The 17,413-nt window shown below is 35.4% G+C and overlaps 1 protein-coding gene across 2 annotated transcripts in view; it reads left to right on the top strand.

Annotated features, from left to right (window-relative positions):
* Nbea (neurobeachin) overlaps nucleotides 1–17,413 on the top strand; it is a 525,499-nt gene that overhangs the window by 243,050 nt on the left and 265,036 nt on the right. For both annotated transcript variants that reach the window (XM_060378339.1, XM_060378338.1), the window contains exon 34: nucleotides 17,225–17,286. In XM_060378339.1, coding sequence (XP_060234322.1) covers nucleotides 17,225–17,286 — 62 coding nt within the window. The remainder of the gene's footprint in view (nucleotides 1–17,224; nucleotides 17,287–17,413) is intronic.

Below are 17,413 nucleotides of genomic sequence, written 5' to 3'. Positions count from 1 at the left end.
TCATACCCAAAATAATTAATATACTGTACTAATAAGCACACTACTGTCAGTCACCCTTCACCTAATAAAATGGTTGCCATTTATAGGATGATTAAATTGTAATTGATTGACTGTACTTTCATTTGGCCACTACCTTTTGATAGTATTATTTATTTTTTAAATTATATAAAGTGTATAAATATTATTTCCAAATAATATTATATTCACTGGGGGAAGCTAGAGATTAAGACTCATCCCACAACCATCAGTGAATGTATCAGAGTAAACAACACCAGAAGCCTACAAAAACTGAACCGTCTTGAAGAGAGCAAACACTCCTTCCAAAAGAAGGACGATTTAAAACACCTAAAATAAATACAAATTCAAACAGTGTTCTGATTCCAAAAGGGGAAGCCACAACTCAGTACACAAATAGTAGAAAAATGAAGGCAATACAATTTCTTAAAAACAATATTAATTCCATAATAAAAAGCCCCCAGTCAGATTGAATTACTTGACATCCCAGAAAAAGAACTCAAAAGAGTAACTGAAACTGTATTTAAATGACTAAAGAAGACAGTTCTTAAAGTAATCTAAAAACTCAGAAAATGCTAAATAAAACAAGAAAGTCAATGCAATATCTGAAAGAAATCTTCAGTGACTTCTTTTTTCAATGAAAAAGGAAAATAGTTGAAAAGCAGTGTTTCAAAACAACAGCTATGTGGAAAGCTTCACCAATATACTGGATCAAGGAAAAGAACAGACTATCTGGCTTTGAAGACGAAGTGGAGGAGTTTGAACATTTTAACAAAGACAAACATTAAGTAATTAATAATTTAACAATACTCTCAAGATATACAAGACCCAATGTAAAGAAAGACCAAATCTAAGAATCATGGGGAAAATTTCTCAAGGCATAGAATATATTTTTTCCAAAATCATAGTAGAAAATTCTCACGATTCAAAAAAGAAATGTGAGAGCACCCCTACACAGATATAGCCCATGGCAGTTCAGGGTCCAAGTGGGTTCCATAGTAATGGAAGCAGGGACTGCCTCTGACATGAACTGATTGGCCTGCTCTTTGATCACCTCCCCCTGAGGGGGGGAGCAGCCTTACCAGGCCACAGAGGAAGACAATGCAGCCACTCCTGATGAGATCTGATAGACTAGGGGGAAGGGGAGAAAGACCTCCCCTATCAGTGGACTTGGGGAGTGGCATGCGTGGAGAAGGGAGAGGGAAGGTGGGATTGGTAGGGGATGAGGAAGGGGACTGCAGCGAAGATACGAAGTGAATAAACTGTAATTTGTAAAAATATAAATAAATTTTTTAAAAAGTAAAAAAAAAAATAGACAACACCAAGTAAGAGGACCCCATTATATTATAATGAAACTACTAAATACACAGAACAAAGAAAATATATTGAAAACAGTAAAGGAGAAACACCAGGTCACATACAAAGGCAAGTGAATCAGAGTAAGAGCAGATTTCTCAAGAAATTTAAAAGCCATGAAAGTTTGGATAATGTATTTCAGGTTCTGAAAGACAAAAACTGGCAGCTCAGCCTCTTGTACTGACCAGGGATACCTGTCACCAATGTAAGAAAAAGAAAAACTTTGCACCTCAAAAACAAGCTAAAGAAAGGCATTGCTACTAAGCCATCTCTATAAAATATACTGCCTTCAGACTGATGAAAAAGGCAAATACATCCATGAGGTTACACGGAGATTAACCTGCTATAATACTAGTTAAGTGTGAATACTAGTTAAGCTGAATACTAGTGAGATAGGATGAATCCAAACCCTATAAAATCAAGAAAATTATGGGAATTAATAACCATTAGTGATAATTGTGAATATTAATGGTCTTAATTCCCCAGATCAAAAGATGCAAACTAGCAGACTGAAAATTAGGGCACATCTTTTTGTTTTGTTGCTTTCAAGTAATGCATCTTCCGGGGGGGGGGGAGGGGGCTAGGGGAGAAAAAAAGAAGTTTCCTCAGAGGCGAAAGAATGGAAAGGAATCAAATAAAATGTACCTATGCATCAAGTGGTTCTCACTGCTCTGTATCTGACAAAATAGCTTCAGAATAAAACTGGTCATAAGAGTTTTTAGCTTTTTTAAGGTCATTCCGTAATTATTAAGGAAACCATCCATGAAGACCAAGAAGAGGATATTATAATTATAAACATGTGGACCAACTTTATGAAATAAATAGAACTAGTAGTAAAGATACAGTTGAACCTTGATTCATTCTAGTGGGTGAATTCTGAACCTCACTCTCAAATTGACAAGTCAGTCCAGCTTTAAAAAAATCAGAGAAACATCATGACATCATAAATCAAATTAACTTAACAGAAACCTGAAGAAAACCCTTGAAACACTGCGGAATACGCATTTATCTCAGCAGCCCAAGGAACTTTCTCCAAAGTAGATTGTACATTAAAACACAAAGTAAAGCTTGGAAACCAGGAAAGTTGAAGTAATTTCTTCTATCTGATCACAGTAGAATGCAACTAAAAAACAATGTCAAGAGAAACTGTGGGAAATACATAAACTTGTGATGGTTAAACAATACATTATTATATTATTATATTAAACAATACATTATATACTGAACAAATCAATAAGGAACAAAAAAATCCCTAAATTAAAAGAAAAATATAGTATACCAACTCCAATAGGATACAGTGAAAGTAGTCATAAGATAGAAGTATATTGCTGTAAACAATTTAATGGTACACTTTGGGGTCTTGGAGAAACAAGATGGAGCCAAGCCCCAAATTCGTGGACAGAAAGCAATAATTAAGATCGAGGCAGAAATTGGTGACGTTGGGGGAAAATTGAGTAAAAATAACCAAGGAAACAAAGTCAGGGTCAAGGCTACCTCAGTGTAGTATTTTCTAGTTTAATCCATTCACGTACAAATTTCATGATTGCATTGTTCTTTAGATCTGAACAGAATTCCATTGTCTGTATGTACTACATTTTCATTATGCATTTCTCAGCTGCAGGAGATTTAAGTCGTTTCCATTTCCTAGCTATTGTGAATAGAGTAGCAATAAGCATGACTGAGCAAGTATGGGTGGAATAGAATGTCAAGTTTTGGGGCCATTATTCGAGAAATGGTATAGCTGGGCTATACGTGCAGTCTCAGCCTTTTTTTGAGAACTCTTATTGATTTTCATAATGGCTTCACCAGTTTACAATACCACCAAAAATTGTAATTCTTTTCTTGTTTTTAGTCCTTATGACCTGGGTATGAAATTTCAAACTTGTTTTACGTTGTATTTATTTAATTGCTAAGGATTTTGAATTCTTTTAAAGGTATTTATTTCTTAGCCATTTTTATTTCTTCTTTTGAAGATACTTTCTTCAGATCTATGGCCCATTTTTTTTTTTAATTCAGTCATTTCGGTTTCCTTGTTGTTGTTTCCCAAAGTTTTATTTATTTATTTATTTATTTAGTTAGTTAGTTAGTTAGTTAGTTAGTCAATCAGTTAGTTATTACAATTTATTCACTTTGTATCCCAGTTGTAGCCCCCTCCCTCATCTCCTCCGAGTCCCACCCGCCTTCCCTCTTCTCCCCCTATGCCCCTATCCTAGTCCACTGATAGGTGAGATCTTCCTCTCCTCCTTTCTGACCTTAGCCTATCAGGTCTCATCAGGACTGGCTGCATCCTCTTCTTCCATGGCCTGGCAAGGCTGCACCTCTTCCCAGTGGGAGATGATCAGAGAGCGATCACAGAGTCCATGCCAGATGCAGCTCCTGCTCCTCTTTTGTTTTTATTTTATTTTATTTTTTTAGTTCTTGTATATTCTAAATATTTTCCTCTATCAAATACATCGTACAGAGATTATCTCTCACTCTGTGGGCTTCTTCTTTATCCAGTTGATTGTTTCCTTTACTGTATAGAAGCTTTTTAGTTTTATGAGGTCTCATTTGTTAATTTTTGGCCTTAGTTCCTGAGAAAATAAAGTCTGATTTAGAAAGTCATTTTCTATGCCTGTATCTTTTAGGGTATTGCCAGTGTATTTCTTCTAGCAGTTTTAGCATTTCAGGTTCCATATTGAGGTATTTGATCAATTTGGAATTGATTTTTGGTGCAGTATGATAAATATGGATCTAATTTTATTTTTCTGTATTCAGTTTTCTCAGAGGCATTTTTTGAAAATACTGACTTTCCTCCGGTGTGTAATTTTAGCATCTATGCCAAAATAAGACTGCTGTTTCTATGTGAATTTATGTGTGGATTTTCTATTTTGTTCCATTGATCTAAATGTCAATTTTTGTGCTAGTACCATTTCTTGGAAGTAATCAGCATTTGTCTAATTGGATGTAGGGCACCTGGAACTATATGCCTAGCTAACTACTTATCATTGATGAGGTCATGGACCCTAGAGGAGAACCTACTGCTACGTTTCTAAACCTGTATATTTTCCCCACTTATTCTAAATACTTAACCCTTATATTTACAGATAGGTGTAATTCTCACCCCTCATCGAAGAAGCTTCTTTTTACAGCAGATGGAGATTATCACATAAATCCAGGAGTGGCCAAAATGCAGAGGATGCACACTGGAAACTCAAGCCCAATCAATACCTCTATAATGTGCCTTCTATACCTAAGACTGGGCATACCACAAAAACAGAGGATGGAAAGATTATAAGAGCCAGAATAGCAGGACATCTGCTAGAAGAGAGTGTCCTCTAAATATATCAGGGAAGCCGAACCCATGAAACCTCCAAAAATGCCATCACCTAAAAAGGAGCTGCATAATACAAACATCAGTGGGTTGACTTGTCAGTGCAGTGGAGGAAATCTCACAGACTCCACTCATAGATGAAGAGTTACAGACAGTTGCTGTGGAGAAGGGGAGACTCGGCCTTCTCCAGGAATGAGAATCCTGATAGGTTATCCAGTCTCACACGGTCAACTCTAAACACATACACATACGAGCAACACTAAAGACTACACAGGTTGCATTGACATGCGTGTATGTGTGTATGTATGTGAAATATTAATAACTGAAGAAGAAGCCAATAATTTTAAAGAGATTGACACAGGGTTATTTTGGAGTGGAGAGAGGGCAGGCATAGTGGAAATAACATACATATAAAATTCTCAAAAGAAGAGAACTAAATTAATGAAAAGCATAAATTCTTTGAGGAAAGACTTAAGAGTTCTTCCAAGAGAAGAAATACAATATCGACAAATCCTCACGTAAAATAACCAAAATAAAGGGAAAAAAGTCTCAGACCAATTAAATCAGAGGTAAAAAGTAAGCCATTATGACAGATACTAATGAAATTCAAATAATTATTAGGACCTTGAAATTTTTTATTTCATTAAATTGCAGAGTGAGTTTTTAGATGCATATCAAATTAAAAAAATTGAATTAATAAGATTCTTAAAACAGACCTATCCATAACGAGCAAGAATACTGAAGCAGTAGAAGAAAATCTCCCCAGTAAAAAATTACTCTAGGTCCAGATGGATTCACTCCTGTATTCTTTCATATTTCAAAGCAGTAGAAATACACATTTTTATTAACAGGAACAGCACAGTACAAACACAAAAATGCAAATGTAAATCAGTGGAATGGAATAGAAGATCCAAAGAGAAATCCATAGTTTCAGTCACATAACTTTTGAGAAACACACTAAGACATACATATTGTAGAAAAACAGTGTCTTCATCAAATAATGCTAGAAAAACTTTCTGTTTGTATGTAGAAGTATGAAACCAGATCCCCTTTTTCCTGAACAAAAACTTCCAATTCAATTAATACCTTGATGTAGGACCAGTAACTTAAAAAGGACAAATAGGAAAAATTTCTTTCGCAGTAGGCATAGTAAAGGATTTTCTCAATATTATCCCTGTTTCAGCCAAAAATGAATGAATGTAATCTCATGAAACAGTTAATCAATTGAAGAGACATCATACACAATACAAGAAAAACCTTGCTAGCTACTTAATAGGATTAGTATTTAAAATAAACCAAGAAACATAACAGCAAAGACCAAAGAACCCAATCAGTAAATAGACCAATAAAACGACCAGCCAACTCTTAAGTGCTAGTAAACAAGAACTTAGATTTAGTTAAAAAAAAGATCCAAATTTAAAATTTTGATAATGTAAATAAAGTGTCTCAGTTCTTAGAGCTCAGAGCAAGCTCTAATAGTAAAAGATCTCAAAGAAAATTTGAGAGCTATCTACTATTTACCGTAACATTCTGAATGTCAGTGACATCAATCCACATTGAATTTTAAATACCAGTACAACTTTTTACAAGCATGCATATGCAGACTCTTTTCTGGGCTGTCAGACATGTCTCCCTTTCTCTCTGGTTTCAGGCTTTGAGGTCAGGCACGGGGCAAGTCAGCTTTGACCATTAGTCTCCCATCAGTCCTTCTCAGGTGTCAAAATACAATTCTCCTTATACAGATACTTCTTAATTACATGGGTTTGCCACAACTTAGGGAAACTCTGGATAATAAGAAAAATCAAGCTTTTAAGGATCAATTCTCACTAAGGAAGCCTGAGAAGAGTTAGACAAGAAATAAGCATTGCCAGAACGTCTGCCCTGCCCCGTCATGTTTATATTGTCCACAGTGTGTGGACAGTTGACAAATTCAATATATAAGGTTATTTCCCAATTTTTAAGTTAGTTAAAACACATTTTTGAGCAAATAGATAGATAGATAGATAGATAGATAGATAGATAGATAGATAGACAGACAGACAGATAGATATTCTTGTCTCTCAAAAACTATTAACCAATTGATCTTGTCAGGATTATATGCAATTAAATTCAATAGACTGTAGATCATAGCTGCTTATATTTCTGTAGTTTTTATTATAGCTTTCAAATTTTCTAGATTATAGATGAAGTTGAGAAATCTGGATGTATAAAAAATAGAAATGCCATACAAATAAAATATGTGTTATTTTTATTTTATTTATCTGGCGTTCAGAACTCTGTTCTTTGAGTTTTCTTTACATATTACCCTCTGAATGAATACCCTTACTTCATCTGTTTCCAAGTTCTTAATTGGTAGAGTTTTAGGCAGTAAAAGCTTCTACTATTAGACTAACCCTTGTAGATTGGAAAGAAGAATCCTCTTATCTTATCCATCCTTACTTTAGCTTTGTATTTCCTCTTCTGCAGAAATCTATGCTCCAGAAACCTTCACGTTTCCAGAGTGTCCTTGGTCCCCTGTAATTGATTGATAGATGAGATGCTTTTCTGATACTTTCCCGTAATAGAACTGTGTCACTTGTGTCTCAAACATTGTTGTGAGTTAAAAACTTCCAATTTGGCCTGAAGATTATAAGGTCATTGTTGTTTTTTTTTTTTTTTTTTTTTTTTTTTTTACTTAAAAGATAATGCAAACAGTGATTTGCTGCTTTTTATTTATTTTTATTTTGTTTTGTTTTCTATGCATAGTAAGAACTTCATTAACAAGGAAGTTCTTTTTGTTGTATTTTACTGCCTTTTTTTTTTCAGTTGCTGTGTAAATCTATGTCTGCTGTGGACACTCTCTTGATGTTGCTCTAGGTTCTTAAACTGTTTTCAGTGTTTGTTTCCTGTGTGCATGTCATCTCTTCCTGTAGAGTTGGCTCTCTTGTTCCAGTTTTGCTTGCTTTTCAGCTAATGTAATTCACTATTGTATATAAAATGAATTACTTGAGAGGTCTAGGGAATGGGTTTCTAAAAGCCACAGTTTATATTTGATGTGGGCCTTAGCTGTTAGATTGTTCCTGCTCTTCTCTGTGTGGAAACAGGACTTGTGCTTCATGGTGCATGTGAATGCCATTATCTACATCCCTAACACATTCTTTACTTCATGCGGTTGTTCTAATTCTAAGCCCAACCGAAGATTCTTTTCTCATTAAGCATGTGATTATTTTAACTTTAAAACTATTTATTTAAAAGGTTTCCAGAGGAATTTAAACAGCAGAACAGCAAACATATAATTGGAGTGTTATTTTTAACAATGTGTTTTGTCTGGTTACATACTTGTTTTGTTATGGAATGATTGAGGCTAGGTTCACTCTCAGAAGAAGATGCTTTTATTATTTAAACATCTTATTAAAAAAATTAAAACATTTTTATTATAAAATAATCCCATGTTACTCTCCCTACAAATATGACTACTCATCCGAGTTTCATATTTCCTGTTGATTGCTGTTCGTACCACTGTTTTCTTTTTCTGTTAAGGAACTAATTAAAATATCATTTATCTAGGTCATCAAATGAATATCCTAAAATGCTGTTAAGATGGGCCTTGTTGCCCTCCCTGAAAACTGGTCAGTGTGTTTGCCTGGGTCTTCCACTAGAAGTGAGGCTTCACTAGAAATGAGATTCATTTATCGCATTTGTGCTCTGGCACATGCTAACTATTTACAATATCGTTTTAGAACTCAATCACCAATGTTTTTAGTTCCTGAAAACCACAGTTCCTGCCTTTCTGATAGATGTGCTTTAGGTACATACAGGTTTTTTTTTTTTTTTTTTTGTGTGTGTGTGTGTGTGTGTGTAGATGAAATTAGAAAGTACTATTTACTTTTAGTTGTCATGTTCTAATATTTTATGCAGTGTCTACATAGACACTTGTATAAAAACTTCTATGAATCATTATTGGATCGCTGGTATGTAATATAATTTGATTTTAAAATCTTACTCTGAATTATAAAGAGTTTTGAGTTAGATTTAGGATATTTTGGGTGGAGAAGGTAATTTGTATATTTTATTTTTATTATTGTCTGTATGTTCTGATATGTGGGTATGTGCATGCAAGGACCACATGTGGGAGGTAGGATAACACCTTTATTGAGTTAGTTCTTTCTTTACACCTTTATTTGAATTCCAGAGATGAAGCTCAGGTCATCAGGTTTTTGCCTTTTCCTGCTGCTCTGTCTCACAGACCCACAATTATACAAAAAAAATTTAATTCATAATTAAATTAGTAACAGTATAATATATATTTGGATTGCACACTGTGGAATATCTTTTGAGTGGAACATAAACTTATAATTTAAGAATATTTGCTATGTTATATAACTCTCTGCAAGGCCACGTTTCATTGCTAATATTAAATAAAAACAGATGACTCACTGCTCTCCTTTGGTGTTTTGTTTTAAATGCTGCCTTCATGAAAGAAGCCCAGTCTGGGTTAGTCTGGGTTTGAGAACTTACTGCTCTGAGCACACAGTTCTTGAAGGTATTATTTTCTGAGATTGCGTTTAAATTCAAGTCTTTAATTGTTGGATAAGGCTGAGAGACTCTTGAAAATAAGCGAGTTCACCTGACTGGTGTCAACTTGAGCCGCTTAACTTGAAAGCATTTCCTTTTGTGCTTTCATCACAGTAATTATCAAGTAGTTTCCTTTTAGTAATTGTCTTAGCCTTTTATCTTTAAGTTTATGAAAGCTTTATGATGAAAAAGAAAGTGATACCTGGCATTTACATTCATCATGGTTTATTAATGTTAAGTATTTGGAAAAAAAAGAACCTGTATCTGTAATACAGATATAAAGATCTTTAGGGTTCATAAGACTGTTAGAGCAACTTGAAGCTTACTTATATTTCAGAATTTAAGTATATTTATTTGAGTTTCAAAATTAATGAGAGCTAGAATATAAGTAGTTTGGAAATACAGCTATAAATCATTCATTTTATATGCTATGGATAAAAGAATTCCATCATTTATATAATATTATTTTAATGTAAAGACATTTCTGCATCTTTTTATTTAAACTTTGTTTCTATAGATATTTAGATATTTATGTAATATCAAATGACTTCGGTGTGTTTCTCCTCTTTGATTATTGATATTTCACTTAACGAAATGCATAGATAAAATACGCGTGTATACATTTTGATGATTATTTTCGTACAATACTGAACTTGAAGCAAACATAATTAGCAGTGTTTGCATTGAACTGAGGATTTTAGAATCTGAACTTCCTCAGGGAGAAGAAGCACATTTGGCAGAGACTAGCATAGAGCTAGCAATCAGGGTTGTAATCAAGTTTAACCCAGAGAGCCCTATAAAGGCCAGATGATTTGTGACAGTGAACATGTCTCTTATTTCCCTCATTTCAACCTCCTTCATTGCAGTTTGACTAAATCAGGAGGTCAAGAAAAGGCCAAGACATTCCAGTCATTCACCGTTGTTGTAAAGCAAAAAAAAAGTTCGGCTTTAATCTTATGCATAATAGTATCTCATAGAAACCCCAAAAATATACATGTTTTGTAACTTTGTTTTTAGTGCACTGTAGATTATTTCATCAACATATATTATACGTATATAGCTTTTCTCTTTAATTGATCTGATAGTTTCTTCAAGCCAAAGACGGTGTTGGCTTCCATAGATCATAGGCTCTTCCCCAATGCAAGGCCACTAACATTTGGTTAGTTGTGGCTTCAGAATTTTAAAAACGTTTCCGCGCACAGCCTTCCCCAACATAATTAATACTAAATAATTTAGACAGCAAAACCCATTTTTAAGATGTGTAAATGAATCAGGCCAGTGAATAGAAGTGAAAAACACATAAAAAGTGACCGTGACCATGGCCATCAAAAATTACCAGAATATTTTTCTAATATGGCATTTTTGATGAGATAGCACTAATCTGTAGTGTTTAAAGTATAAGGAGCGGAAGTCAACTTGGGCAGGATGAACCTATGTAAGACCCGTTCCCATGTGTTTGTTATCTATCATTTTATACAACAGTCTCCTTTAGGTGCTATGACCTAAACCAGGCAACACACACCCACAGCCCCACAACCCCCCCCCACACACCTGAATAAGATTCGTAGGTCACATCAATAGAATGAGAAATTAAAAAAGCTATGTCAGTAAGTCAGTCAAAATGATTACGCATGTGCTGTGTCACTCAACTTACAGCTACTTTTGTTTCTGATTAACACAGGCATTCTAAATGTACAGTTTAAAGGGCCTCACTCAGCCATTCCTCTTTAGAAATGGGATTTTGCTTCTTTTGATCTAGTGAGGTTTCCATGAGGAAATGTACCGTATTTATTTTATTGATATTTATTTTTATAAATACTTGAACATATTTCATGTAAATGGAATACCATTACCTGTGGACATTAAGAAGTTAAGTCAAATGAAATTTTTTTAAAATAAGTATTTGAAATCCATATTTGGGATTTTAAAGCCAGAAATATTTTATAATTCAGACATATAAGAAATCTAATGGTTACATTTAAGTTTATTTCATAGCCTCTTCAGGTGGCCTAGGCTAACTGATGGAGCACTTCAGTCACTCAGAGTGGTGTGCCTTTGGGGACATGAATATCCACATTAAGGGGAATGAAGCTTTTAAACAGAATATTACTATTTAGGTGAAAACTCACTAATAGTCCAGTTTTGGGTAATCTTAAAAGAAACTTTTATTTTTTTTTTCCTGTGGATTTTGAATCAATAACTTTCTCCTGCAGTTTTAAAAAATTCTATAGACAAAATTTAGTGTACACATTTGGTAAGCATCTCTGTCAGTATAGAGCCATGCCTGTTTTTGAGACTGCTTTTGCAGTGGAGTGGCACAAAGGCAGAAATGGCTGCAGACACTGTAAGACGGAGACTGCCCAGGCCTCTACAGAGGAGCCGTCTGAGCAGTACTGTTCTAAATACAGCAAGGCGGCCATTTTGTAACAACTGGGTTTTAGTTCACTCTACAAATCGGCTCTCACTGTCTCCGTAGTACTTGGATGGGCTTTGTTTTCAGATAAAATTTATTATTTTAATATGAAACTGAAATTGAGTGGATCCAATTTAACATTTTAAATGTATTTGATATTGGTGTAGCTTCTTTAAGTCATATTACAGTTGATACCATCAAACTGTCAGAGGAGAAGTTACAGGAAGATCTTGCAATGACTAGTGAAGTGTTAGCTCATGCTCTCCTGCACACGTTGGCATTAGTCATAGTAATAATGGACTTCACTCATCACTGATGTTTCCGGTAGTTCAGTCTTGTCTTCATGGTTTTAAATTTGGTAACCTATGTCAATTACTCTGGTAATTTCTAAAACTATCTGGTGATTTTTGAAAGTAACTTTTACAGAGAGGACCCTAACAATGCTAGAAGAAATAAATGCCAAATACAACAGTAAAAATGTCTTGGAAAATGTAGGAAATGGTAATTCTGCCAGAGAGATGGAAGCTTTGCAGCATCCTAAAGCTACTCTCTGGTGGTGTTCTTCTCTTCTAAGGCACAGGAAGCACTGTGGGCATTTCCTTTTATCCTCCCCCACTCTACAGCAGTGGTTCTCAACCTGTGGGTCACAGCCCCTTTGGGGTTGTATCTCAGATATTTATTTCCATTACTATTCCTAATAGTAACAAAATTAAAGCTATGAAGTAGCAATGGAATGATTTTCTGATTGGCGTCCTCAGAACATACGGAGCTGTACGAAAGGGTCGCAGCATTAGAAAGGTTGAGAAAGACTGCTCACAGTATTATCTCCCAATTACATTGTTCTGGTTTGGTTGTTTTATTGGTGGTTTGTTTGTTTGTTTGTTTTTCTATCTCAGACATTTGTTTTCCCCCTCTTTGCCAACATAGGGTTAGCACAAGCCAGACACTATCACACCTGCAGACATTCCCACACAAGGCCGCTAACCTTGCTGTCCTATGCAGCCTCCATGATCCTCTGCCTCACATACCAATTTACCGGTTAACAGCACCTGCACCGCACTCCTCACTTTTGTTAAACAGATGCTTTCTAGGACATTGGACACAATACTCAGTATATGCTTTCTACGTGAGTTGGACTCTTGTTCTTTCAACTTTCTTACTCCCCCCCCAATCTTACTAAATAATGTTTTGTTTGTTTTCTGTCAACTAATGATGGTTTCCAAGTACTTGTTGAGATTCTTTGTCCTAGATGTCTGTCAAAGACTTCTGTTTCAGAATAATGCCTTCGTGAAAGAGGATGTAATGTTGCCTCTGAGTCCCTTTGCTTGTTGTATATGATTACCTTCACTTCACTCCAAGAGGAAGAGCCTTAAAGACTGGAATCCTATGCAGTATTTGAAAGCTAAAGGGTTCTTTCAACTTGATCTTCAAAATCAACAGATACATTAGTCAGACCCTCAGATATACTCTGGAGTCAGACTCTCTTTAAAAGAAATGTAACTGTAGCATTGGCTAGTGCTTGTATTGAACGAAGATAACGTGGTCCCAAGGCCAAGTTTTTAACTTCATACTTATCCAGGTAATTTGTAATCTGGTCTATCCTTTGCTATAGTGTTTTCATTTTATTGTGTTAAGTGGTTTGGTTTTAGTCAAAAGGAAATGTATTTTCAAAGTAGAATTCTCAAAGTTTCTAGTAAATGTGTACCCAAATATTAGCCAATTTGGGATAATTTTTTTTCTACATATGTTTTCTACATATGTTTTGCTAGCTGTTTGGATCTAGACCATCTAATCAATATGCACATATGCCTGTCTTGGCTACCCATTAGTTGATGTCATCCTTCAGCGGTGTAGTCCACAGTGTATTCAGAGGCTCTCAGCATTCTGTTTCTGGTTCCTTTCATGCCACAAATTCCTACTCTCTCTATCCAGCTCTTTGCTTTATGCTGCAAAAACAATATGGCTTGCAGTCTTGTGTTGGTATTTGTTGGCTGTATATTTATTCTGGTGAATAAATACCATCTGGTAACATTCTGTTAATTGGGCTGTACTTTTGTCCCCTCCTTCCAGAAGGGAGCTCACTGAGTGGTGTTGGCAGGCCTGGAACTCACTTGAACTCACAGAGTGCTGACTACCTGCCTCTGCGTCACATGTATGACTCCACTGAAGTCTACTCCTTAGTTGATAAAGCACAGATTGTCATCATACAGTAGAAATGCCATTGTCAGTCCTCGGAACCATTTCCCCCACTTCTAATCTGCTCATAGCTCTTCATCTTATCTTCCCAAACCATGTGTAATTTTCTTTCTCCAGCCTTTCTCTGAACTTTAACTTAGAATCCCAGTTCTGCTTTCCAGCACCCCCATATTCCAGTCATCCATCCCCAAGGTACAAAGCTCTATTGAGACATTTCTCTTTGTTCCTTGATCATTATATCCTTGTTGCATAATATATTACTTCCCCTTCCCACATCTGACCAAAGCATGAACCTTCACCAAGGAAGCTGAGCAAGTCACCATGGTCATACTTAACCATTAAGACCTTCCTTATTAAGGAGAGGAGGACCTCCCCATCAGTGGACTTAGAGAGGGGCAGGAAGAAGATGAAGGAGAGAGGGTGGAATTGGGAGGGAATGAGGGAGGAGACTACAGCTGGGATACAAGGTAAATAAACTGTAATTAATAGAAAAAATAAAAAATTCATTAAGAAAGACCTTATTATTTTCCTATATTACTAAATCACATAGATGCTAGATTGTTATATAGAAAGAATAAAATAGTTATTCTGATTAAATTATGTAATTTTGGCCTCCACATTGGCCTCATCACCAAATCTTTTATTTTATTAGTCTATCAAAGGCTATAATGATAAGTTGTTCAAATGTTTAATATTATAAGGTATTTGAATCACAGCATGGAATTCTTGCTGAGCTGTCATTACTAAACTCTTATTTATTGCTGTAAAGTGCTCACATTTTACTCTTAGAGGTGTTTTCAAATTCCTTGTTCAGTTACAGTATTCAGTATACTATGACCTAAGTGAGTACACCATTGGCCATCGTCTAAACAACTTATAGTAGTTCATAGCATTGCCAGATAATTATACCTTCTTGAGATTGTGATTAAAGTTCTACAGAATGGTAGAAATTTAATGCTTCTTAAATTTGCAAATATGGGGCTGGAGAGATGGCTCAAAGGTTAAGAGCACTGGCTACTCTTCCAGAGTTCATGAGTTCAATTCCTAGCAACCACATGGTGGCTCACAATCATCTAAAATGAAATCTGGTGCCCTCTTCTGGCATTCAGGTGTACATGCAAACACACATTGTATACATAATAAATAAATCTTTTTAAAAATTTTGCAAGTATGGTGATGTTATATCACCTGTGTGTGCATTTCATTGTCACAGGCATCATACTTTATGTCATCTATTTGTCTTGTCTGTACTTTTTCTAACCCTTAGGAATCATTTACAGCAGACCATAATTTTGATAGTTTCCAGAATTTCCTCAGCTTATGTTCTCATCATCAATATTAGGTTTGTTTTTACTTCCTGGCTTGTCCTTTGAGAACAGGTGGCTCTGACCAGAACTAATTAGACAAAACACTGGTAAAGAGGCTGTACAGACCTGGGTTCATCTTCTTGTACACACAAAAGAAGGGGTATGTTTGCAAACACCATCTTGCTAGCCTGGCAGTGTGTTCACATTCCTTTGGGGAAAAAATACATTACTGATAGAAGCTTTCATATTTTTCTTATGCTTTGATAATGTTCATAGGAGTTAAAATGTGACTATTGAAGAGGGTTTGTTTAAAAATTAGTCAATGATATTTTTTTCTAAGTTTTTTATTTATGTATTCAAAATTAACACAGAATAAAGATGGACGATTCTTACAGCACAGTAGCATTGTCTCTGTTAATATGCCCACATCTTAATTATGATCCTGTGGCCTATTTCTTAAGGTTTTCTTTGTCAGAATCCAAGCATTTGATCAGCCGACAAGCGATAAATGTGCCATTAATCTTTCTGAGACTGTAGCTCCTGTATGCGAAGATTTCTGACCAGTTACACTGTCTGTCTTTTAAACAAGCTTTCCACCTCGGTCTCTTATTTCATTAGCTGTCTGCCCAGGATCTGATAAGATGGAGTACCAGTGACTTTTTACAGCTTGCTTTATCTGCATGTATAAAGTGGATAAAGTCTTTAGCAAAATGAGCACAAAAGGGTACTTATCCACCCCTGTAATAAATGCACATACTAGTATCTACAGAGCTTGAGATTGCTAATTAAAGTCAACCTTAGAAAACAAGAAAATAAAACTGCTGCTTGAACTTTGCATTTGTTGGCATTTTGGTCTAAGACCAAAGCTTCTCTTTTTATAAGATAAATTACTGGGCCAGCAGGTGGGCTCAGTAGGTAAGTGCCTTTACTCCACAAGCCCAGTGACCTACGTTCCGGATCCAGGACCAACTGTCCTGTGACTTTCACTAATCTTGCACACCTTCTTTCTCAATCTCTCTTTCTCTCTCTCTCTCTCACACACACACATACACACATCGTTACATACTCATAATAAAATTCATTTAACAGATGCTTTTTTATTGCATTTGTACTTAGGAATAAAATAATTTTTAAGTATATTCATTAAACTCTTTTTGTTTAAAAAACAGCACCGTGACTTGGACGTTTATTTTAAAGTAGCATTCATTATCACTTATGTACTCACCAGATTATGGCAACCATTATATTTAATATATGCATACAGAGATTATTATTATTAAATCTAATTTACCTCTCCTTAATTTTGATACTTTTAGAACTAGCAATTATGACCTACTTCCTTATTATATAATGCTTTACAAATTATCCTTTATTTTGAAGAGTTGAATAATTAACGTCCAAGCTGTTTACAGCTTTGTTTCTTTTTTTGTTTGTTTCTTGAAACAGAGTTTTTCTCTGTGTAGCCTTGGTCATCCTGGAACTAGCACTGTAGACCATGCTAGCCTGAAACTCAGAAATTCACCTGTAAACTAGGAATGGCATTAGACACTGATGAGACTTGCATGAGATGCGATACAGGGTACTTAACACAGGCCCGTGCAGACACTGAGTCAGTGATTCTGTGATTGTATACCTATTGTGTTCATTGTTTTCATTTCTTGTGATACCTGGTCTGTGAGTTTGGAACATTTAATAAGCTGTGGTGAGTGAATTATGTGTACATTGTTTAGTTTTGGTCCAAATAGAAAATGCCAGTGCCTCTTTCATTCTTATTGGTCCGGCAATACCCTTTAGATTGAAGCAACCCTGTCTGCCTCAATTTCAATAGTCATTCCTTACATTACATAAACACCTTGACCTAATAACTAAAACATGAAATCAGTATTTTAGCAATTTTCATATCATTTGGAGCATCTGAATATTTAAAATTGATATAGAAGAGTATGTGGATGAATATTTCCATTCACTTAATTTCTGAAGTCTTGTCTCAAAGAGAACTTTAATAATTTAAAATCAGTAACTCCATCCCTCTCCTGTGGTAACACATTTGTTTGACCTTTCCCTGTGCAGGCCTTGTTTGTATGAAGTCCAGCACATCTGTGGTGGAGCTCGTCATGCTGCTTTGCTCTCAGGTAAGAAGGCCATTCGCTTAGTCAGATCAAACCAGATGAGAATATCTTACGCATGTCTAATGTTAATTATCTAAATTTTATCTCTTGCTGTGGAGACGCAGAAGGTAGTTTGAGGTACATTAGGGCC

This window comes from Meriones unguiculatus, chromosome 2 (genome assembly GCF_030254825.1).
Source record: "Meriones unguiculatus strain TT.TT164.6M chromosome 2, Bangor_MerUng_6.1, whole genome shotgun sequence".
NCBI lineage: Eukaryota > Metazoa > Chordata > Mammalia > Rodentia > Muridae > Meriones > Meriones unguiculatus.
This window is presented reverse-complemented; position numbering and strand designations above follow the sequence as displayed.